At 43.1% G+C, this 25593-nt stretch overlaps 1 protein-coding gene across 2 annotated transcripts in view; it reads right to left on the reverse strand.

Annotated features, from left to right (window-relative positions):
• The window catches only part of KDM5C (lysine demethylase 5C), a 36178-nt gene extending 14363 nt beyond the window's left edge, over positions 1 to 21815 (reverse strand). The window contains exons 1-12 of one of the 2 annotated variants that reach the window (XM_075538690.1): positions 21334 to 21815; positions 17613 to 17690; positions 14029 to 14151; positions 13518 to 13688; positions 12875 to 13009; positions 11372 to 11495; positions 11080 to 11261; positions 10018 to 10176; positions 7860 to 7979; positions 7568 to 7726; positions 6512 to 6693; positions 6251 to 6413 (exon numbers count right to left, since the gene is read on the reverse strand). In XM_075538690.1, the coding sequence (XP_075394805.1) occupies positions 6251 to 6413; positions 6512 to 6693; positions 7568 to 7726; positions 7860 to 7979; positions 10018 to 10176; positions 11080 to 11261; positions 11372 to 11495; positions 12875 to 13009; positions 13518 to 13688; positions 14029 to 14151; positions 17613 to 17690; positions 21334 to 21483 (1746 nt within the window). In that variant the 5' untranslated portion in view covers positions 21484 to 21815. The remainder of the gene's footprint in view (positions 1 to 6250; positions 6414 to 6511; positions 6694 to 7567; positions 7727 to 7859; positions 7980 to 10017; positions 10177 to 11079; positions 11262 to 11371; positions 11496 to 12874; positions 13010 to 13517; positions 13689 to 14028; positions 14152 to 17612; positions 17691 to 21333) is intronic. The other variant, XM_075538691.1, reaches the window with a different exon arrangement.
• Positions 21816 to 25593: the final 3778 nt, after the last annotated feature.

The following is a 25593-nucleotide window of genomic DNA, read 5'->3' on the forward strand; positions in this document are numbered from 1 at the left end:
CTGATTCCTAATGTTTTTGAATTAAACATGTTTTCTTTCTCAGGAAATAGATAGGCTCTTTCTGTCCTCAGTGTTTGATAAGAAAATTCAAAAGATTTACCTTTGGTGTGGATCTGTTTTCATCCAATGGGAACTCTTTAAATTCTAGAAACGTATGTTCTAGGAAATGTTCTCAAATGATTTTATCCTGTTTTTCTTTCCCAAAATCCTATTGTTTGAACTTCAAATTTCCTGTACAGATCCTCCAATTTCCTCCCATCTTTATCTGTTTATTCTATTTCCTGTGACGTTGCTTAACTTTTTATCTTCTAAATTTTTTAAGTTTGTAATTTTGTTATTGCAATTTTAATTTTCAACCCTTTTGTTTTAGCTATGTTCCTTTGCAACAGTATATTGCTATTTCATGTTAGTACCATATGCTTATTTTAAAGATATTTTCTTTTTCTTTAGACTTTCACAGTATGTTTTTAATTTTAAATGATACTTTAACTCATTTTCAGGACAAGATTCAATTATGACCTTGCCTCACACTAAATCATTCCCCCCCCACACGCACATGAAATCATTTAAGGTTTCCTAAGTGGTTATTGAACACCTAAACTCTGAGTGTAATATTGTGGGTCTATTGATAGATAAAAGTTCACGGAAACATTCCATTATCTTCTCCCCCTACATACAATTTGAAATTATGTTGAAGTTTATGTTAGGTTATCTATCATGTTGTATTGTATATCAAAGTGTAACCAATAATCAAACACCCCAATAGTTTACGCTTCACTCACTCCTTTCACGTCTCCTTCTTACGGACTGTCTTCTGTTACACCCAAATTAACATTCATTCTAAGGTCTAGCATGTTGCCTTCTCTTCACTCCTTTGTACCCAGCCCCATTAGTTTCCAAAGTTTGCTCCCTGTGGTAGGAAAGTCTCTTAGTTTTTAATATATTTCACCCTTTTAACAGCGGTCTCATATTTGTCCCTTTGTTATTGACTATATTTCACTCAGCATGTTCTTCAAGTCTATCCACGTCATGATGTGCTTCGTGGTTTTATCATTGCTTTTCCGCAATGCATAGTATTCCATTCTCTGTGTATGTATATCGGGATCTATCCATTCTTCCAATGAGCCTTTACATTGTTTCTTTTGGCTATTGTGAATATTGCTGCATAGAACAGGGGTGTGCATATATCTGTTCCTGCTATGACTCATTTCCTTAGAATATAAATCTAGCAGAGAGACTGGTAAATTGTGTGAAATTTCTATTCTCAGTTGTTTGAGGTGTTGCCACACCACTTTCCATAATAGTTGTACGCATTTACAGTTCTACCAGCAGTGTATGAGAATTCCAATCTCTCCGCATCCTCTCCAGCATTATTTTCTTTTTTGAACTTGGCAGTCAATGTCGGTGTAAGGTGGTAGCTCATCACTGTTTTGATTGGCATCTCTTGAATGGTTAGTAATCATGAGTACTTCTTCAGACACTTGTTGGCTATTAAGGATGTCACCCTTGGAGAACTGTCTGTTCACATCCTTTGCTCACTTTTAACTGGATTGTTTGACTTCGGTGGAAGTGTTGTAGCTTTCTACAGACTTTAGAAATTAATACCTTGTCTGTTGTGTCACTGTCATAAAATGTTTCCCATTCCATGGGTTGTTTTACTCTTCTGACAGCCTGTTGATGCACACAAGTGCCTTATTTTTAGTATGTCCCCGTCATATTCTTTGTCATCTACTGTGTCTGTTATTTTTTCAATGTACTTGATACCATGTCTATGCCTTACAATAGGGTCCCTTAAGTTTGTGCCTATTTGCTCATTGATTTTACAGTTTGGGATTTTACATTTAGGTCTTTAATCCAGCTGGAGCTTGGTTTTGTACATGGGATGAGTTATGGTTCCTGTTTCTTTTACTTTTACCTTTTTCTTTTACTTTTACCTAGTTTCCTCCTCTCCGTTGACTTTTTCCCCTGGTTGTTTGGTTTTCTTTCATTTTATAGGTTTTCCCCAGTTGTCTACTAATCTTTAGTTGTCTATTATATTTAAGAGATTAAAGAAAACTCCATGGAACCTCAGATTACATAGATAAAGCTTGTCAACTGTGAACTTAACTATAGGGTGGACTGGCTGGGCCATGTGGTCTGAGTCTTGGTCTAGGTGTCTCTTCCCAGGCTTGTCAGATTTCCCCACAGAAAATAATGTCTTCCCTTCAGGAAAAAGTGTGGCTGTCAGTGTTCTAAGAGTCAAGTGGAGGGAGACGTTTGGGAAGCTCAGAATTCACTATGCAAACATTGATAAATACTATTTTGACTATCACATCATCCTCAATTGTACATATAAAGACCTCAACAGAGACTTTAATCCCTTGGCTGGCTTTGGATTCAGTTTTCTATAGATGTGTTTTCTAGTTTCAAGGTTGCTTTGTTTTAAAGCCACTGCGGCCTTTCTTGTTTTCTCCATCTACATAACTATTTTAGTGGCATGTTATGAGCAAGCCGTGGAAGCAACATTAATGTATGCATAAGTACCCATCTTTCCCGGGATTATCTCACAAGGCTTTTCAACAGGATGGTCAATGTTAGTGAAGACACCGTGAAATAGGAGCCTTACTGATGAGGGGATCAATACGATTCTATTCTCTGGAAAGTAAATTTGTTTGCATCAGGGATCTAAAATGTTCATCTTTCAATCTAATTATTCCTCTGCTAGGAATCTACATTCATTTAGAGAAGTAATATCCTAATAATATTGAATCTTGTTATCCCACTGATGAATTTCTCTCCAGTTATTTGAATCACAAATAACCTCATTCTTAATGTTTTTCTTCATATCTATCACAACTCTGAGGAAACACAAGCACTTCTTGCCTTATTATACTAGCTTCCATTATCAACCGCCAGTTTTCCAAAACCTGCAAATATGACCATATTATGCCTTTCCTGAGAGCCCCTCACCTCAATTCTCTTCGTTCCAACAGGAAAACTCTTACTCTTCCTAACCACTCCTCTTCCTAAGTGACCCGATCTGTCGTTCTTTTGTAGCATCTCTAATACCATCCCTCTCGTTTACTCCTGTCTCCCACACATACTGTACACACACTGAACGAAAGGACAAATTTATTTACTTTCAGGGAACTGACCAGAGCCTTAACATATAGCAATATCTCTAGGAGCATTGCTGAATGATCTAACCCTAGCTTTACTTTTATATGTGTGAAGAGTCCCAGAGAAGCCTCAGAAAGAAGCAAAAGCAAAACGTAATGCTCCCGACTCTCCACCCCAACCCGTCCCCTTATTTTGGTAATGCTAATTTACTGTTTGCCAATTGTGAAGAGCCAAGAGGAAAAGAATCACCAAAATATCCATCAACTGGTGAAAAAGCAAATATGTCCATGCAATGGAATATTTTTCAGCAATAAAAATAGTACTAGTGCATGTTAAAATATGGATAAACTTCAAAAACATCACTCTGAGAGAACAGTGGTAATAATAAAAAATAGCATAGCTAGTTTATATTTAAGTTTTATAGTGGTAGGAAATATAATTATCATGAATAGATATAAACACCCTGATGTTACAAGTAGATCTGGGGACTGTAATTTTGCTTTAAATGAGGTAATTAATGTGATTTTAGGAGTCATTATTATCGACATAGAGGCAGTGGTGGTTCCGTGGTAGAATTCTCATTTAACGTGCAGAAGACCCAGATTTGATTCCCAATCAATGTTCATTAAGCACAGCCATCATCTCTTTTTGTTATGTATTGCTATGGTGTGAAACAGGATTCAGCAATTGCTAGACTGAGACAAATGGCCTGGAGATCCGTGGTAGTTACATAATCTGTTGTCAATTTCAGACTATTAAGAGTAAAGGGGTGGAGTTTAGCCTGTCAATCAGGTCGCAACTTGATGACGTCATTTGGAGGCACTAAGGCGATAAATAGCTCGCTGGAGGCGGGACACAGACTCCCTCCCTATGAGACACTACTGATGAAAAGTCAGATGTTGCTAAGCTAATGTAGTCAGAGTACTGGAGCTGGAAGAGCCACATGGAGACCCACGGCAGTGCAAAGATGCTTCCATTGCCACTGGATCCACAAGACTTTCCACCCTCTGGCATGTGATCTTCCTGCATTCGTCATCATTGAATTTGTCTCCTGAGTCTGAAGAGGACTTTATTGATTGGTATTGGACATATGGGCTAATATCAGACTTATGGACTTCATCTGGACCGGGCTGCATTCTCAATATTCAATTGCTCTTTTTAATAAACATGTGTGTCTATGAATTTGTTTCTCTAGTCCACCCAGAGTATCACAAGATCTACTTCTGGGTAAGGAAAACCCTGAGTCGTCAGGGTCACCATGAGCAGGGGCCAAACTTGACAGCAGCAAACAAAGTTAAAGAAGAGAGGCACAAAAAAACCATACATTACACGATTTTATGAAATGTTGACAAAAGGCAAATTTATAGACATATAAAGCAGATTAGTGGTTGTCCGGGGTTGCAGTTAGAACAGGGAATGACTACAAATGGGTTTAGAGGAACTTTTTGGATCACTACAAATATAATACCAGCTCCATAAATTTTTAATTTTCCAGTAGTCATATTTAAAAAGTAAAAAAAAAGCCAGGTGAAATTTATTTCATTACATTTTGGTTAATTCAATATGCTCACAATACCATCATATTAACCCTACAACACCAAATTTTTAATTTCAGGAAATTTTTTTATTCTTTTCTTTCAATATATATAACAACCAAAATATATTAATTAAATGTTACGAAAATGTCACACTCGGCATTATAGGGTTAATGTGTACCCTTGTAAGTAAGGGTATTTATCTACTACTTCCCTTTCATTTTCCTCTTCCACTGGCTGAAATGTGGGTGTGATAATCACGCATCCTTATGGGGTCTTACCTTCAATCACAGGGCCCAGAGGAACTAACCATCACACTAATAACTAGCCACTATTATTTTTGGTATCTAATAGAGTGAGAAAGGTCCCTAGATGATTCAACTAGCTTACACACAAGTACTGACCTAAAGGTAACACGCCCAGTGACACCATAGAAAAAAGGACCAATGATCCACTTCCAGAAAGATTACAGCCAAGAAAAACTTATGGAGTAGGTTGTACTCTGCAATGGGCTGCCGTGACGGTAACAGCTTTATTAGTGGGCCAAGACAATTTTCAACTAATACAGAATGAGAAAGGGGCAAGATTCCAGATGACAACTACCACTACTGCATAGGCCAACACTAAATTCCCACTTGTTATTTGAACTGTGTCTCCCTAAAGAGAGAGGCTGAAGTCCTAGCCTTGTTTGGACATAGGGTCTTCGAAGATGTTAGCCATAACATGAGGTCATTACGCAATGGGGTGAATCCTAAGCCAGTGAGTGGTGTCCTTACACGAGGAGTCTTTCAAAAAGTTCATGAGAAAATGGAAATAAAAGATAATGAAATTTTTCTATGCACTTTTTGAAGGCCCTTCATAAAAAGAAACCAATACACACAGAGACGGAATGAGGAAGAGACTGCTGCCGCTGTAAGCATGCTTGGAGCTACCAGAAGATGGGAGAAAACAGAAAGGCTCTTCCCCCAAAGCCTTCAGAGAGCATGGCTGCAATGACATACAACATCGGCACTTCTAGCCTCCAGAACCGAGACAAGAAATTTCTGTTCAACTTGGTTTACAAAAGGATGAAAGTGGGAGCCTCGAATCCATTTGCAGGGTCCCCTAAGAATGGAGCCTCCAGTGACTGTTCTCTGAGCACAATCAAAGATGAGTAGCCTGGCTGTCACACAGAGAGCACTGTACAGTCGATTATGGGAGATGTCGGTAGGTCAAAAGGCAATACCTGGCCATTTGATCTCCCTTTTGGTACACTTCAAAGTTATTTCAATTTCTAATATTTCCTGCTTTTTGAGTTAGGTTTGTCTGTTTTCATTTAGTTATTGTTAACTTTTTGTTTGTTTGCTTCCTGGTTGTGTTTTGTGACTTCTGTAGAGAAAATCCAGGATAGGTAGATCAATCCAGAGATAGTTCTGAAACGGATTGTGGTGATAACTGCACAAATCTTCTCGATACGATTAAAGGATAAAAAACATGATACGTGAAATATATGCCAATAAAACGATTTTAAAACAAGAAATTTCTGTTCTCATAAGCCACACAACTTAAGGTACTTTGTTACAGCAGCCTTAGGAAACGAATGCCCTACCCCTTGTCTCTGTCTCCTGGGCACTCACCGGCACACCATGGGACATGAGGGTGTTGGGATTCATGAGGGTGACAAGTTGGTGCAAGAGGTCAGGCTGGCTATCAAACAACTCAGGTGTTAGCTTCTTCATCACCTCTTCCAAATGTTCAGCTGCCAGCGAGGGTACCCCATACCAGGTTTTTGGCTCACCCCTGCCCAAGCAGAAAGGGGACACATAGAATGGTCACACCCATGTTTATGCAGGGACCCTTCCCTGGCTGCCTCCATGGCTCCGGAGGGCCCAACTTACCAGTGGAGGTAGTTAATAGAGTAACTCCAGTGATCTTCAATATGCCAGCAAAATGCCGAGAAGACCATGCCCACATAGAGCCACGGCACCTTCATGCCTGAGATATCTGCATTGATGTGGCATAGTACAGACTGCTCCAACACTGGCATCACATTTAAGTTCCAACCACTGATAGCATACTCCTGTCAGGTATTTGCAGAGAGGGGATAAGGATTATGCTAGGGGAACAAAGATCTTAAATTATTTGCTCTAGCCTAAAGAATCTTAATTTTGAGGTTCCAGATCTTTTAGAAACATCTAAGAAATAGGATTTCTCCTCCAAAAGTACACACACAAAACATTTTAGTTTCAATTTCAGTGATGTTATTGATATCCTTGCAATTAAAACCCCTGACTTCTGACTCAAAAGATCAGATAGGAACCCTGGGGAACTGTGAGTTAACCCTCATGAAGGAACTCAGAAAGAGAGGGTGAGAATGGTTGGGTGCCTTGAAAATGCTATCAAATACCAATGAATCGGTCATGTAGAAACAAAATGTTGAGAGACCATGTATCGATGGGTACATTCTCAAGAACAAAATCAAATACATGCGAACTGTAACAGAGCTGCCATGCTACCCTCTCCTGACCCCTAGAATGCCATTGAGGGCAGGGGGACAGAGGGGCGGAGAATTCTGAACCCAAATGCACCCTTCCTTTGGGATAGACTCAGGTCCTCAGTTTTTCCTGCCAGTACAAGCCCAATCCATGAACACTTCTTATGAATGAACCAAGCACCTTGCCAGGCATTTCATAACCTTTTTAAAATAACACATTTGCAAGGTAAATATTATTCCCATTTTACAGACAAAGAAATAGGGTCAGAGATGTAAACGAACCAATCTCGAGTCTGCACATAATCACTTTGTTCTTTATATGCATCATTTCCTACCTCATAGAAATCATGTAAAGCAGGCATAATTTCCTCTTATTACAGCAGCACTGAACCTTTCACAGGTATAAAATGAGTTGCCTAAGCTCACCCAGGTGACATATAACCATTAATCACTCACTCACCTCCTCCTCAGGAGTTAGGTGCCGCTTACTGTCACTGACAGGGAACCCGCTGCCAAATTCTTTGGAATGGATATCAGCCCCATACTCAACAGTCACATCTTCCTCAATGCTATTCACTAGCCGCCAGAACTCTTTCTCCACAAGTTCTGTGGGCACCATCTGGGGAAAAGGGTAGCAGATAATCGCGGACCATCACATCTTGCCACCATTGTCCCAAGAAGGCCAAGATCATCAAGAACCAACACCTACTACATCCCCAGCCCCAGTATGACCCCAGCCCTCCATCACCTACGTGCACAGGCATGTTGAAGTAGTCAGCTTTAAAGGAGTCAGCCATCTCGCCAAAGCTCTGCAGAGTGTATTCTCGGGTAGCCTGCTCAAAGCCAAAGGCTTCAGGGGGCCGCTTACACTCCTGAAACTCAAAGGTGAACATGTCACAAAAGCAAAGGCAACGAGTGGAGAATCTTCTACAGTGGAGCTGATACATGGAGTAAGAACAATTCTTCTGCATTGGTGCCCTGAGGTAGGCTTCAATTTATAGTTCCACCTTTTTTTCCCCCACCTTTTTAAAAAAAAACACTTTTTTCAGCTTCTCCACATGTATTTTTTACCATGCTTTTGTCCATACAGTTTCTCCCTACTGAATATTCTTTCACTGATACTTCAAATCCAAAGTGCAGTCCTAGTTTCCAGAAGACTTTCCTTCATTACCAAAGCCCACAATAGTGCCTTCTTTTAGGCTCTCTTAAATATGCTAGTCTATGCTTTTCTGTCATCATTTTTTTCTCCCTACCTGAAATGTGAGCTCACACTGGGTGCTCAGGGAGGATTTCTATGCCCAGAATGGAACTACAGATCTGAGAAAAAAAATGGCTGTAGTTTTAGAATGGGAACTAAGGAACCAGATTCTACCATGTTAAATTCTACATTGTCTGTTTAAATTGTCTAACATAATGTGGATCCACCTTATTCCTTTGTTCATAGTTTAAAATGACAGTTGTATATGCACTCCTGAGCACGGCAACACAACCTGCTCAGTTCTAAAAATAAATGTCACTCTGATGCACGAGCCCATAACCACTTAGAGAAGCAAGCCAAGGATATGTGGCAGTTTTATCTGGCTATAATATTGTTTGTATGCAAACTCCACCCACTGGAATTTGCATGATCAAGACCTACGTGTCTGTATTTAAGTGTGCACATGCACATCAAACCTTCATGACCACAGCTACGTCCGTAAGACAAAGCTTCTGGGTCCAAAATCACAAAAGGTAAAGGTAGAAGCACTCAGAATTTGGATGAAACATCCTTGTCAAACTCCCCAGGCCTCTTGGACCTCACTGCTGCTTCAGCTAGTCTCTTCATTGCTTCTACCCACACTAGGTATGTTCTCTCAGGTACCTTTGCTCCCGCTTTTCCTCCATTCCTAGTCTGGGACGCCCTCCCACCTCTGCTAGTTAAAGTCAGTTGGTGTATCATAGTGACCCCATGTGGCAGAGCAGTGTTTCCTTGGCTGAAAGGTTTATTGGAGCAGATCATCAGATCTTTCTCCTGTGGAGGTACTGGCAGGTCCAAATTGCCAACAACTTTTAGGCTAACAGTGGGGTGCTTACATTATTGTACCACCAGGACACACTAGTTAGTTACGTCATTGCAAATCAAGCCAAACATCACACTGTGAGAAAAACAACTACGTATTGAACCCATATGATATGCTGTTATCTCAGTGCCATCGAGTCAATGCTGACTCATGGCGCCCTCCCCTATGGAGTCAGACCGTATTTATGAGTAAAAAGCCTTGTTTTTCTCTCGTGGAGCTGATGGTGGTTTCAATCTGCCAACCACGTGGGTCACAGTTCAATGCGTAACCACTACACCACCAAGGCTCCCTATCCCCTAAAAGAAAAATAATCATTCTTGTGAATAAATTTAACATGAATTGATTATGAAATAACAAACTAGAATATGTAAGATCCCAAACTTCAGACAGTTATAGATATACAGTAGCAAAAAGATAAGAAAAAGTATTAGTGACAAGGAATTTTTCTAAAAACCACAAAACATCTGAAAATCAAAAGAACCATTTTTAATATCCCTCTCTTTTAAATCTCATTCCTGGTATCTTCTTGGATTGTTGTCTTCAGGCATTTACCTCTCTAATAAACTGGTAAACCTCAGAGTTTCTCACACACAACTTAGCATCTGCTTGTATGTTATCACATACAGTTTATCTAATCCTGAATATTGTCTCCCCAAGTGGTCTGGGAGTTCCCCGAAGAGACCAGAATCTCCTCATCTTTCCTCCAAAGTCTTACCCAGCCTACCTTCATGTCAGACACCCAAAACATAAGCCTTTGATTCATCTAGAAGGTGGCCCTCAACAAAGCCAGAGAGAAAAAAAAGAGGACACCTTATGAGGTAGATGTGAACTTTTATTGGGGAGGCCTTACCGCCATGACACACTTTGGGCACCGCCACACACCCTTCGGGATCTCAGGTAAAGGAGGCAGCAGGCAGAAGATGTGATAATTATCATCGCAGCCATCGCATAGCAAGAGCTTGTCATCTTCATCCCCTCGGGAACACATTCGGCATATGTATGACTCAATCTGCCAGGGGAGGGAAGCAAACAGTCACTAGCCTAAACCCTTTCAATTCTCACGCTCCTCCAGATAGTACCCAGGGTCCCCAGAGCTCACTATTAAAAACCCACCATGGGTCACTCATGGCCTTTGGACAGATTATTTATACTAAGTCTGGAGTTCAGCTGCAGAGCTGAGAGTAGGTACTTTATCCCAGTCATTCCTTCAATAAGCACTTGTGAATTGAACACCTGTGCGCTCAGCATTATGCTAGACTGTGGTCAAGGAGCTGTATAAGACAGGGTATGGTATCTTGCCTTCTAAAGAGCATACAGAACTCTAGACATACATGGTCATAAAAATTTTAAAACCAGTGTGGGAACTGCCCATGGCAGCCCATAGAGCAGCAGTCTCTTGGTTTGGGATAAGGTGAGACAGAGAGCCTTAAGAAAAGTACTATTTGATCCTGGTTGAAACGCAAAGGCAAACTGAAGTTTGGCAATGGGGTAGAAGAGCAGGGAGAAAGTCTTCATCAAGATAGGAGAAAAAAGCAAGAAGAAAGCATGGGAGAAATAAAAGCACAGATGTCATGAAGAAAATATTTATAAGTAATTCAGTGTGACTCTAGCTTAGAAGGTGGGCGGTGCTGGGGATTAAGGCTAGTATCAGCAGGGTAATGCACGGCAAGGAAGCCTTTATTCTAACGCAATGAAGAGCGCATCTCCCCTGGACCCTGCTAGCACTTCACACTGACAGCGCTTGATCACCCTTTCATGCTCTTTGGTCACGTGAGTTGGCCTTGTTTCCGCAATTAGGTGAGCTACATGAAGGCAAAGCCCACCAGGTCCACTTTCTGCTTAATGCGACCTGCTCCAGTGCCGTGACAGGGAAAGCTTGTTGAAGGGACGAGCGTCAGGGCTGGGTCCTTACAAACTGGGCATTGCTGTGGTTCCTCCTCAGCCTCATAGTCATCTTGGTGCAGGGCTCTGGGCTGTGACTCAGCTCCTCTTTGCTCTCCAGGAAGGTCTTGGGTGAGGATGACTCTACCTTCACATCCCCACCTGTCTCCTCCTTCACCACCACAGTGGGGGGACACTCAGGCCCTTCCTTATCTGGGAAAGAAAAGTAGTTCTTTAAAAGTACAAGTCCAGGATAGTTACGGCCCTACCCTCTTCCCAGGAGAATACATTCTTCATACTGCCTCTGCCAGTTAAAGTCTCACCTTTCTTCCGAAGAGTCTTATCCTTGGCCATGAGGCCCAGACCCATCATTTTGGGACCTGCCCCATAGATCTGTAGCTTCTTCAGTTCTGGATTCTTTTCAATGTCTTCTTCTGTGGGTTCCGGCTGGAAAGAAAGAAGGCAATGTTATCAAGACTGCTATTTGGGGCAGATCGCTCCTTCATAACAAACTATTGATCACCTGGGCTTATGCCAGGGGTTGAAGCATAAACGGGCCAAGGCAAAAATTCAGAGCTGTCTTTTGACACATGAGCTCTCTCTTCCAATCTGTGGGGGGAGGTCAGATGCTTACAGACATCCTCCCCAGGGCAGTGAGTCACCAGACTACAGGGTAGGCCTCTAGGGCAGTGAGTCACCAGACTACAGGGTAGGCCTCTCTCCCTGCTACTGGGGACAATAAATTATTTCTCCCTGAGGCCTGCAACAAAGCGTTCACACCCTACCAATAATGATCTCTATCAGTTGAGCCAGGGAACAGGCCAAACTGACTCTGTGACATCCAAAGTTAAGTTGCCATCCTAAATGTAGATGCCACCCATCTTGTCACATGTATACCCCCAATTCCTCCTCTCCCTATTGCATGTATGTCCCTAGACCACCCCTCTCATTACTGTATTACCTATAGCACAACCCCTTCCTATGACGTTTGTCCTCACCTGTAATTAGGGGTCTTGCATGTCCCCAGAGAAGATAAAAAGTCTGGGCTAGCATTAAACGCTCTCTCCCTCCACGTGGACCACCAAGCGGGGCTGAGGTGAGCATGCTACCATGATTTGTGTCTGACTCCATTTATTTCAATACTACTATGTCTCATGCTCTCTACAACTTTACTATGATCTTTACTTATTATCGCTGTACAATTGCGCCTACCGGACCCGTAATGATGTGTTAGGGGCTGGCTTCCCCTGACACCAATCCTCTCTTAGAAAATAAGAAAAGAAAAAAAAGAAAATAAAAAAAGAATCTGTTTTCTCAGCAGTTAAATGAGAACATTAACCCTTAAACGTCTAGTTAGGAAGGGACTGGAGGTAACATTTTTTAAAAAACAAAAGCTAATAGTGTTCAGCATAAAGTAAGCAAACTATAAATGGTAGTGACTGATATGATCTGCTAAATTACATGGGTCAGTAAGCCCAGGGACAGTGTCTGTCTTGTCCTCTCTTGGATCCCTAGTGCCTAAAAGACTGTCTGACTGACACATAAGTCTCTGCCTGGAGTTAAGATATACATACAAAGAGAAAGAAGAGCTTTACTCATTTGAGCAAAGTGAGTGGGGCAAGGGCAGATATTGTACTAAGATTCCGAGCCAGCTCAGACCCTCCGCTGGGAGTGGAGGAAAAAGAATGAAGGTAGACATGCTAACTCACTCAGGAGAACGCAAGACAACTGACAAAAGAGATCATGGAACGGGAGACACAGCACCAGCCCGAGGGAAGAAAACTCATTCCATCCCAAAAGTCCCAAGAGAGAAGGGAAGTACTCACATCAGGCTGCAGCCGCTTGGCCCGCCGGCCATAGCTGTTAAACTTGGAAGGCTGTACGGACTGTCGAAGGGGGATACTGTGTGGTTTGTATTCCTTGTCCTTCTCCTCATTATCAAATGGACGGGTGTTACATTGCTGGAGAAAGATGAGGGGTAAGAAAGATGAACGCATGAAACTCCAGCTCCCGACGGCCCGGGCTTCCTTTTTATCCGCCCCAATGGCAAGCAAAGTTGTGGTTCCGATCATCTAGCCGGTTCAACTTGTCTCACTGACCCCAGCATACATCTGGGGAATTCTCAGTGCCTTTGCTTATGTCACTCCTTCCAATCACCCCGACCCCAATGATTATCCACCCAACCAGACCAGATCCATCATTACCCAGACCTTTCCATCCCCAAACATCTCTCCTCCTCTTGAATTTCTATCAGTTAAGGCCGTGTCTCATAATAGATAGCAAGCTGGCCATGTAAGCCAGCTAACTTCAGGACCTCTGACTCTGAGCGGTGTGAAAAGATTTTAAGCACCATGAATAAAGGGTAAAGTCTAGCACCCAGGGTTCTAGTTCACTGAACCAGATGTATTAAGAATGTGGAAACCTGTGTCTAGGGGGTAAAATCTCCCTCCACCAGCCTGGTATTCTTACCACAAGGTTGGCTCCGGACTGGTACATCTCATAGGGATAGACAATGCGTTCATAGTGGGAGCGTAGCAGAGAGCCAATGTTTTTCCCTGGTGGGTAGTTGAGACGCTGGGCCACACGAGCCCAACGACGGTCCTTGCAGATGGCTTCATAACCACCTTCTTCCACCACAATCTGAAAGGACAAGCAGAAAAGAACATACATATGTTGTGTACATAAACGAAAGGGAGTAAACCTATATAGAAAAGGCAAGGAGGACACTTGTAGCTCCTCACACTACTGGGGAGGGTAGCCCTCCTCCACCCAACCCCCACCACCCGGTCATCAAGAGACACTAATAAGTTCTGATGATAGCTTGTATTCTGCGAGGCTCTGCCCCTTCTAGTGTAGTTCAGCAACCCACTATCCAAACCAAGGTGGGCTCCCCAGAATACCAAGGCTATTTGTGGGAGTGTGTATTGAGGGGGATTGGGGAAGTGGGGAGAGGAGGGAATGGAGAAAATCCTGTTCTTACTTTGCTGAGGCTGTAGAGGTCCAAGATCCGTCGTTCTACATTGGGAATCTTTAAGGAGGAGCCCTGGATTTCCCAGAATTTTGCAATCTGGTCCAAGTAGTTCAGTTTCACTCTTGTCTGGGCCTGGGGAAGAAATTGTTCAAAGATGCTGGCCTCTTCCCTGGGACAACTGTCTCTGGCCCTTCTCAGGAGGAAGAGAAAGGGTGCAGCCACATCTATATTTCCTGAGGCCTACCCCAATGAACTTGGTTCCAGGATCTAGATCTCAGTGGGGAACGTCCAGGCCACAGGCCATAGAAGGTACATGAAATCATCAATACCAGCTTATATCACACTCCTCAGCAAAGAGAAGCAATTATAGCCATCACATTAAGGGTGAGTTAATTAAGTTCAAGGGGTACCCCCCCAAACAACCCCAGAATTTTGTTTCAAAGTTATGCATTTAAATTTTTTTCTTTTTTTACAAAACAACCGTATCAGCTTCAAAGTATTCTCCACTACACTTAATACATTTGTCAAATCTGTGATTCCATTTTTGGAAACATTTTTCAAGCTCATTTGTTTGGATGGCTGACAGCACCTCCCTCATTTTTTTCTTCACCTCTTCTACGCTGTCAAATCACTGTCCTTTCAGGTCCCTCTACATTCGTGGAAACAAAATGAAGTCGCATGGAGCGAAATCAGGTGAGCAAGTTACGTGGGGCAAGAGACGCATGCTGGTTTGTTTTTTTGGTTTTTTTGCCAAAAACTGGCACTGAGATGGCTACATAAGCAGGTACATTATGGTGATGGCAAAACCAGTCAGTCCCCCATCTGCAACAAATTAGGCCTTGTTACACAATCTTTTCGGCTTGATTAACAGTCTGACCTGGTGGAATGATCTCCAAATGCATTATCACCTCTCACATAAAAAAAAAAAAACCCCAAATGAGCATCATCTTGATCGTTTTCACTTGATGAGATTTTTTTGATGGGGTCTTCCACTGGCTTGATATTTTCTTTTAGCGTCCTAAGAATAGCACCAAGCCTCCTCACCAGTGATGACCTTGGAAAACGTCTGAGGTTGCTTCAGAGCTGTTCTTTCAAAGCGCGGCATGCTTCCACCTGAGGCATTAATTTCACACCAACCCTTCTCATTCCCCAATCTTCCATTACAATCCACTCCAAGATAGTCCAGATAACTTCCCCGTCTTTTCAATGGTCGACTGTAGGTCTTTGAGCACAAGGGTGTGAATTTTGTCAACATTTTCATCCATTCAGGAAGTTGATGGACGTCCAGAATGAGATTTGCATCAATCAACATTTCACCTTTTTTGAAATGAGAAAATCACTCGTACACTTAGCGTTTTCCCCATAGTACTGTCCTTATTGTGTTCAACATCACAGTTTCTGCAGCATTTCTCCAGAGAAGGAAATAAAATTTCATAGCCGCACGCTGTTCTCTTAAATCAGCCATCACAAAAAACAAGGTTCGAGGGAGACGGCTTTTAAGAAAAAAAATAAAAACAAAAAACCTCACTGTGACCTGGGAGACCCTTCCCAGGCCAATGTCACTGGGTGTACTAACTCAAAAGCTAGTTGCTCAATGCTCAACTAGCAGGAAAAATGGGTACTACGAAAGCTCTCCTCCATCCAGCACCTTTCTGGGTTGTTTTTTTTTTGGGGGGGGAGGTACCCCCAGTATGGTCCATGAATGATGTTATAAATACCTACAATGGCCCTTGGTAGAAAAAAAGGTTTTCTATCTCTGCTCTAGGTAGTCATATCCCCCACATATTCTCTTACTTCTGGCACCTTCTATGCAACCAGATAAACCCAAATCAGCAAAACGGAAGAGGGCACAACACTCAAAGCTTTATACATCCTCTCTCAATCTCCTTGAGAAGGTTGAATGAGTACCATCACCTCTTTTAGAGATGAGGAAACAGACTCAAAATATTGTCATATATCAAGTACTAGGAGATCTGGGTGCCAAATACCTTTTTTAAGTTTTGGATTTTTTGCTGTATTAGCAAATCGGTTTCATACTCTGGATTCCTGTTTTATGATTATAAAAGGAGGATAAAATAACTGCCCAATCCACTTACCTCAGAGTGGACTTAATGAGAGGAATATTGAAGACTCTGGAAACTTTAAAATTCTATCTGTATTCTAGGCATGCTTTAGAGAATGAAGGCTCCAGAAGAACACATTCTTCTCTCCTACGTACTGTGAAACTTGGTTCATGGTGGCTGAATGGAACAGGTTTTAATGGCATAAAGGCAAAACAAAACACCACCTAAGATCTCTTTCTGGAACCAACCTACAGCTCCAAAGCTCAGAACATTTAAAAGTCTATCTAGAAACCCTTCTTCCTGTACCTTCGCCCTGAGTTTCCTGGCCATGGCCTGACCTCTGTTCTCTTTTCATTAGCCAGCCCTCTCGAGAAAGTTTGTCCGTCTTACATCTTGCCCTAACTGTATGTCTATTTCTCTATGGAATTTGTACTATCAGACATGACTTCAATCTGACGAAAAACAGGATCTAGGACTGACTAGAACAGTGGTTCCAGACTGACTCTACAACACTAGTTCTCAATGTGGGGTAATTTTGTCCCCTAAGGTGATGTCTGGTGACAGTTTAGGTTCTCATAACTCAGAGAGGGGTGATACTGACATATAATAGGTCAGGTCCTTACAACAAAGAATTACCATATATACTCGTGTATAAACCGAGTTTTTCAGCGCATTTTCAATGCAGTGTTTGTGGTAAAATTAGGTGCCTTGGCTGATATTCAGGTCAGCTTATACTCGAGTATATACGTTAACTAGCCCAAAATGTCTAGTCTGAGAAACTCTAGCCTAGAACAAAGAAGTTTTTGGGTCACGAATATTTCCAGTTAGGCCTAATTTAACCCTCAACTCTCACCTCTCCCTGTGTTTCCAGACTATTTACTAAGGCTTGTGGATACATAATCATCAATGAGGCAGAAAGTGGTAACATTCTTCTACACTGTATCTTCCAAAGGAAACTCCAAAACCTTTCCTGAAACTAGGCACTCTCATTACCTCAGGGCATTCTTGAGCCCTTGGTGGAGAACCTCACAATGGACTTGGACTTCCTAGAAAGGCAAAAGGCAAACCCTACCTGTCTGACCTTCTGCCCCAATTTTTAACTATTCCAGCCTCTACACAGGCCAGTTCTTGTGTTGTGCTTACCAACTATCTCAACTCCTAGCTTACCAAACAACACAGAAAGAATGGAGAAAGCAGAGGGTTATGGATGAATTGGGACAAATGAAGCTATATTCAGCTGGCTTAGCAAGAAAAAAGGATCTCCGCAGCACCATTATTTCCCTTTTGTTGCCCCAAGTAATTGACAGAAAAGCTTCAGAAATAGCAAACTTTTGTTCAGATAAACTGTCACTGCTCTTGATCATATTCAGATCTCTGAAATTTCCTTCCACCCCAGGTACACAAAAGAGATGCAGTTTCACAGGAAAGAGAATAAAGGGCTAGTTAGGTATACGACTTTAGCCAGGGAGAGTATGAGAGAAGTGGGAAGTACTTATTCATTCTCTCTGCCCTACCACCAGGTCTTCTTACCTCTAGTTCATTAAGCCTCTGGATCCGGGGAGTAAACCTGAAGTTGTCCACTTCCACAGCAAAGGGTGGCTGCCAGTCCTAAAAGGGTAGCGAGGAGAGAGGAATTTGGATTTTCCCAGCATGGTACAAAACCAAAGAGCACCGAAACCAGCTCAGTATCCCATTCATACCTTCCCAGACTTCTAGCTGTTCCAGACTCTGGTAAAAGCTCAAGACAAAACTTACAACAATCTTGATAGTTCCTCAAGATTATATTGGATGCCCCATGCATATACCCTGGGCAATTTCTCCTGAATTTCTCCCAAGAGTACAATGCTAAAACTTTAAGAAACAGAAAGCCCACCCCTGTGCCACCTGGGTTGGGGCTTATGAAGCCCACTCCACCCCTATACCCACATCAATCCTTCATCTTTAAGTGGAGCTGGTATGACACTCATTCTAGCCTTACTGGGAAGCACACAAAATCTGGAGTCAGTCCTGGATTCATGTTCCAAGTCTACTGCTTACTACTAGCTGGAGGATTTTACCTTTCGGAACTTGTTTCCTCACTGATAAGGGAGGAAGATGAACTCTTGCCCTGGCTTCCAAATGAAATTTTTATTCAGAGGCATCATTATTAAAAGCTGACATGTAGGGTAGCTCAGTTCCAATTTGGGTAGCATTTTAAAAATATGGGCCTTTAATCTGTTCTCGCAGTGTAAAGGGCCTGAGGTAGATAGCCACTGCAGGAGAAAACAAGGAACCGGGAACAAGAAGCTACAGCACTCACCAGATCTGGAAGAGCTCTTGTGAGGGTCTCTCTCATGTACCTGTCACGTATAGGAAGGGGACAAAGCAGAGAAGTGGGGGTGCACAGCATGCTGGGATGCCTGAGTGTGGCAGAACAAAATGGGAGGATTTGGGGGGGTGGAAGGAAGTAAGGGAAAAGATGTGGCTCTTGACAAATTAGAGCTTGTTTTGTCTTGCCCAAGGATAGCTTTAGAGTCTCCTCCCCAGCCCCACTCCAAACTTCCAGGCTATCCTCTCCTCCCCAGTTCTGATCAGTTGAAATGAAGAACTTAAGAGTAACCTAGACCAATATCCTCATTTTCTAAATGAAATGGAGGACCCAGGCAAGAAAGGTGACTTCCCTAAAATCAGTTAGAGTGCAGAGTTAGTGGTACAGAGTAGAACCCACATCTTCTGACCTCCAGTCTAAGGTGCTGTGCACCACCACAGTCAGTAATCATAGTAATGCATAGGCATGTGCATGCATGTACACACAAACCAGGGAACAGAATAAAAAAGCTTTTGCTCACTTTCCTACACACACAGTTTTGAAGAGGCCAGACAACTCACATTTACAGGCACACATACTCTTCCCCTGACCTCAAGCAGGCAGAAAATGCCTGGTGCACAGTGAAAACAGGGGTGCAAAAAAAAATTAAAAGGGGATGGCTCAAACCCAAACTCCCCAAAGAGCTCCATGTCTTCTTCCCATCAGAGGTGGGTTACTCTTAGGGCTGATAATCAAAGTAAACAGGTGCTTGAACTCAAAGCTACAGACACCCTTATTTTCTGCGGAATCAGGTTCTGAACAAGAATAAGCAGAACATCAAGCAATTTGCTACAGGAAATGGCAGAACTTGGATTTCTAGAGGTGTTGTGGGTGCAGTAGACAGCCAGGGAAGGTCCAGCAACCCTTCCAGTCTGAGACCTATATGCTCCTTCACCTTTCTTTTAGATCCACAATGTTATCTATCAAATATTCACTACTAACAGGATCTGGTGATAATAAGGTGAGCTACCTGATACAGGATGCAAGGACCAATCAGCTTGCGAGTGGGATATGAATCCCAGGCCTACTCCAACGTACCAACAGTCTCCTCCCACTTATTTTCCTCAGGCATAGCAGTCACCTGCCTAGCAAGTCAGATTCCAAACCTCCTTTCCAAAGGCAAATCTCCAATTCCCAAGGGCTCATCTGTCACAGGCTCCCACTCTGAGCTCAAACACATTCTTAGACAATTTCAAATTTCAGCCAGAAGGTCCAGCTGCCTGAAAGAATAACCCCAAAGGATGAGAGGAAGGAGAGGAGGAAAAGAAAAAGGGAAACCCAGATCTCAAGAGGAAGCGAACTGCAGAGCTGGAGAAGCTAAACAAAGGATAGCCCCCTGCTGGCCACAGACACACACACCTGAAGCATGTTGCTTGCTTTTCCCCTTCCTGGTTCCCCAAGGCAGGGTAACACCACTAGTAGGAAACCAGCCTGCCCAGTTGCATCTAACACAGAAAAAAAGAAACGTCAGGTCTCCACTATGCCAGATATGCTTCTTTCTCAGAGGCCCAACCAAACGGACACCAGAGTGCCTCCAGTCTTTCCCTTCTGCTAGCCTTCCCTACCTCTTGATACTGCCACTCCCTTAGCAAGGGCAAGCATACCTCAGAGGTCTGTGGCCAGGCTCCGACAAGGAAAGACTAAGCGTATCCAACACCTCCCAAAGGATCCATATGAAACTAGCCAAGGTCTGTGGCTGAATACTACAAAGGACCCAGTTGGAAAAGGAGGCCTGTGGTTATCCTTCCTCCATTGGTGAACGTAAGGTATCAGGAGGCACATCACTCAAAAACACCTATTCCAGTCAAATTAATTCCTGTCGTTGGAATCCCAAGTGATCACAGAACACCATATGCGGGAGTTTCAAAAAGTTCATAGAAAAATTCCATTGCTTTTATTTTTCCACCAACTTTTTGAAGCCCCCTTGTATACTGTCGTTTCTTTCATGCTGGCAAGACATCAGCTTGTCCTCGTCTTTGGGGAACTTCAGGCCTGAAGCCAGGCCTAGTTTACACCCTTAGTTGCTGACCTCTGGGAACCAGGTGGTCCAAGGGCACCAACTTCCATAGCTCCATTATGTTTCATGGAGCCCAAGAATGCACTATGCTCTGGGACCTCCTACATACTGTATCTTACCTCCAAGTTGATTGGTCCAAGCAATTCTGAAGGAAGTGTGTGTGGGTAGGGGTGGAGAACAGGGTGGTGATGTACAGAAAAGGCCCTAACAATGCTTACAACTCTGATTAGGAAGGAGATAATTCCCTGAACCCATCTAAGGGAAAAGGTCTGGAACTGACTGGTCCACCAGTCACAGGCCTGGCAGGTGAGTAAATGAGTCAACCCACATTAGGGGCAAATCAATGACCACATCAAACATCTTCACAGTCACAATAATTACCACTTATCTAGTGCTTACCTCACACAGATGCTACCTAGTTTAATCGAGTCCTCCTAATAGCTATTCAAAGAACATGATACTCAGTTCCAGGCTCAGAGATTATGCTACTTGCCCAAGGTCACACAGCTGGTAAGTAGTTTTGAACTCAGGTCTGTCTCTCTTCAAAGTTGTAAGCTTTCAATACATCATGCTGTCTTCCTTAAGAGAAGTGGTGATAGTAAATGTGAAAAGTCTTATTTATTTAGCTTAGCCCTGACCTGGGTACTAAGGAATAACTAAGAGATGCGGGGTGCCTCTGAATTCTCTCCCGTCCACTAGGCGTCCCTGTGTCTTGAATCCTATATGGAATGTGAAGACTGGGGGTGAGGGTGTGCCTCTGACCCAGGTACTGTGAACCTCACACAAGCATTCTTTCTTCGACCCAGGCAGCATCCAGAACGACCCCAGCATGCCCTCCACCTGCTCCCTCCCACCCATCGCCGGCCTCAACTGGCCCAGGGTCTTACCGCGGGTGGGCGGATCTTGCAAATGCCCGATTTCTCAGCGATGGGCCTGATTTTCGCGATGTAGCCAAGCGGGTCTCGGAACTCGGCCCAGCTAGGTTCGAACACCGGGCACTCCGGCGGCGGTAGGAAGTCGTCGGACCCTGGCTCCATGGTGGGCCCTAGGGCTGGGATCGGGAGGTCTCGGGCCGTCCTTAAGGACTCATGGCGCCCCCGATGTCTGAGGCCGAGGCACAGCTCGGATACTAGGCCCTAAGCAGGGCGGCCGCCACCCGCTGAGGACTTGGTGACGTGTGGTTGCGGTGCTCTGGCAGTCTCAGGCTGCTGCTATTGCCACAGCCACTTCGTCCGCTCCTTTCCTTCCAAACTGTGCCACTGCCTCCCAACTACCGCAGGCTTCACTGCCAGTTACCTCCTAACCGCCACGGCCTTCATCGCTGCCGCAGCCATCTTAGTTTGTCAGCGTCTCCCCCTCCCCCTCCCTCACCACAACAAACCAGATCCCTCCGCAGTCTGTCTCCCCTAACCTCGTATACCTTGCAGCAGACAAAACCATAAGAAGCCCTTATCCCCTGGATAACAAGCTGAAGAGGCTTCCGTGAGTTCCCTAGGTGGAAGCGGGAACTCAAAAGTACCGTCCCGACTGAGAGAAAATAGTCCACCACAGCGGCGGAGGAACAAGGATGTAATGCGTCTGGGATCTTTTTTCCGGATGGGTCGATGGTGCACGTTTAAAGGCCAGTGATGCGCATGCGCGTTGTTGAGGGAGACCGGAAGAGGAGCTTGTGTGTGTGAGAAATTGGCACCCCCTGGTGGATCTGAACTCAGCAGCGTTCCCCGCCCTAAATTCTTGCTCTTTTTTCCCAGGTCTTTCTGATTTGGGTTATGAAAGTCAGTCTCTGGTGTCTGATTGCGAGAGACCCCTTTGGGGCTTTGAAATCCCGAAAGAAGTAAGAGAGGAAGCTGATCACTACTCGGGGATTGTGGATAATTTTAGAATCCTAGGTCCTAAGGACAGAAAGGAAGTATTTATATGTCCTTCAAGGTCATGTAGAAGCCTCAGACAGGCGTTCCTAGGCCAAAGAACCATTGAGAATTAGCATTTTAACGAATACTGTCAACTGCTCTGTCTTGTACTTTTATTGTGTGTGTACTCCTACAAAATAAGCCTGGATATATAAATCCAGGAGCTCAGTGACGGAGTGGTTACACGTTAGTATTAGTTCGAAAACCACCAGCTGCTCCAAGGGAGACAGTCTCAGAATTTCAAAGCAGGTAGTTCTACCCCGCCCTACAGAGTTGCCATGAGTCGGCATTGACTCGATGGCAGGGAGCTTGGTTTGGCAGTGAGTTTGGGTATATATATATGAAATTGTATAGCAGCAGGATATTTATCCATTACCTACCAGTGTCTGGAGTCCCTAGTGCAATTGGTAAAGAAAGCACTCAACACCTAATAAGTTTTTGGAGGTTAGAGTTCACACGGAGGCACCTAGCAAACTGCTTCCAAAATGTATTCTAACACACATGGGATAGCCATGACTCCAATCTGCCTCTACGGCAACTGGGTTCTGTTTTGTTTCTCACCAGTGCCGCCTACGTGAAACATAGTGTGCTTATCAAATCTATTTATGTCTATTGACTATTTGGAGTCCTGGTAGCTTAGTAGTTATGCATTGGGCTTCCATCCACCAGGTCAGCAGTTTGAAACCATCAGCTGCTCTGCGGGAGACAGAGCTTTCTATTCCAGTTTCTACTATAGTTACTGGTGGGTTTTGACTTTGCCTACGCTCCTTCACGTCAATTTTGTTGCTTGTTTTTGAACTTCTGATATCTATTTCCGTAGACACCAGTAAGATAATTGGACAGTCCAGTAAGATAATTGGACAGTCCTTCATGGAAACTTACAGGGGCAGTTCTACTCAGCCTCATAGGCTCACGACGACTTGGCATCAACTCAATGGCAGTGAGTTTGAGTTTTATTATTTTAATCATTTTATTGGGGGCTCATACAGCTCTTATCACAAATCATCCATCCATTGTGTCAAGCACATTTGTACATATGTTACCATCATCATTTTCAAAACATTTCCTTTCTACTTGAGCCCTTGATATCAGCTCGTTTTCCCTTCCCTTCCCCACCCTCCCTCCCTCATGAACCCTTGATAATTTATAAATTATTTTTATTTTTTCATGTCTTACACTGATCGATGTCTCCCTTCACCCACATTTCTGTTGCCCAACCCCCTGGGAGGGGGTTATATATAGATCATTGTGATCAGTTCCCCGAATTTGAGTTTTGTTGACCATAGCCTCTTTCATATGCATTTGAGTTCCTTCTCGGTGTGCGCTTAATTCTATTGTATTCATATTCTTTAAGCAGTTTCTGAATAGATGTATTGCAACTATTTAAAATGCATAAAAACCAATACTTTGCCCACATACATCAGGCATCTACTACAGTTGAGGATAATCTATATTCCTTAGCTGTGGCTTTACTGCATATAGTTTGAATACTTATTGTATACATATTAGAATTCTTGTTATACACTGTTTGTTTATCTTGTATTCTTCAACCAGACTGAGTTCCATAAAGTGGTCTACTACATCCTCAGCACCTGACCTGATAAGCAGTAAATAAATTTTAGTGAAAGAATATGTGTATATTCTTGAGCAGCCTTAATGTAAAAGAGCATTTCAGAAAGTTTATGAAAAAATAGAATGGAAAGATTTCTCCACTAATTTTTAAACCGCTCATACATTGACTGAAAACCCAGTATACCCCTTGGAAATATATGTTTGAAGGAGATAGGTAGTATCATTCCTTTGTCAATTTGTTGTTAGGTGCCATTGAGTTGGTTCCAACCCATAGCGACATGCACAACAGAACAAAACACTGCCCAGTCCTGCACCATCCTCACAAGTGTCCCCATGTCTAGTTAACTGTTCCTATTCACATACTATGGGCCAGTTAGGTGCATTCTGCTCATATCAGTACTGACTTAAGGACATCACATCTGAGGGAGCAGGGTGCACAGGTAAGCACACACTCTGGAGCCAGCCAGACCTACCTTGCAATTCTACGTGCTCTGCCATTTTCTAGTTATGTGACATTGAGGAAGACTCAACTGAAGTTTGTTATACAGTGGGGCTCGCAGTATCTGGTAGCTGGTATTTTTATTTCTAGGAGTCAAGCACAACCACTCATAATGAGTCAAACTTCATTATGAGCCTACTTTGTGCCAGGCATTGTGCTTAGGGAGTTCTTTTGGTCACCCAAGTCCTTATATTACTTTGAATGTCCAGGATCTTTATCCTCACTTAACTGTTAAGGAAACTTGTCTCAAGTAAAACAAATAGTAATTGACATCCCCATCTAGTTTTCTAGGTGTTAGGGGAACCCTTAGTCTCTCCCTAATAGAAACAATGTGAGTGACCCAAATGGACAGCTGTCTGGGTGTGGACACAGAAACCAGGAAAGGTCATGCTGATAATAGTAATAGCACTAGCTTTTCACATGTGCAAGCATCTAATAGCCCACAACGTTCTTTAATATAAATTATTTCCCTAGAGCCTTGCAACAATCTTGATAAAGAAGTGGGTCAATTTATCCATTCAGTAGATGAAGATCTAAATCCCCCAAAGATAAAACTATTGGCTCAGTATTAACACAGGAAGTTGCTGACTCCTGGTCAAATACTATTCCTGTTGCTTGCCTCACCAAGATTAGAACTGGGCAAGAGGAGAATGAAAAAGATGGGTAAATATGCCAAATTCTAGCTGAAGGAGGTTTGACCTTGCCATCTGGAAGTAGGTTAGTGAAGGGAAAAATGCATGAACCAGGGTCAGGGGACCAGGATTTAAGTCCCAGCTCAGTCCAGGTTTCCTTTAGCCTTCTCTGAGGTCCTTGGTGTTCTCTCTCTCTCTCTCTCTCTCTCTCTCTCTCTCTCTCTCTCTCTCTCTCTCTCTCTCTCTCATACATATATACACACCCCACTCCCAACCCCATCCTGAAAGGACACAAGGAAATTACAGAGTCTTTGAAACCAGTTAGCAAAAATTAATTCACTATTTATTGAATCCCTCCTATGCAGCAGACATTTATTTGGACACTGGAACTGTATTGGTGACCAAGACAGACATGGTCACTGCATTCCCAAAGCTGACATTCACCCACTGAGATCTCACTGCCCTGAGCCTTCATCTTCTCGTTTATAAAACAAGGCTAAAGAATGCTTTCCTCATAGGGCTAATATAATAAAG

Source organism: Tenrec ecaudatus, chromosome X (assembly GCF_050624435.1).
Source record: "Tenrec ecaudatus isolate mTenEca1 chromosome X, mTenEca1.hap1, whole genome shotgun sequence".
Classification (NCBI taxonomy): Eukaryota; Metazoa; Chordata; class Mammalia; order Afrosoricida; family Tenrecidae; genus Tenrec; species Tenrec ecaudatus.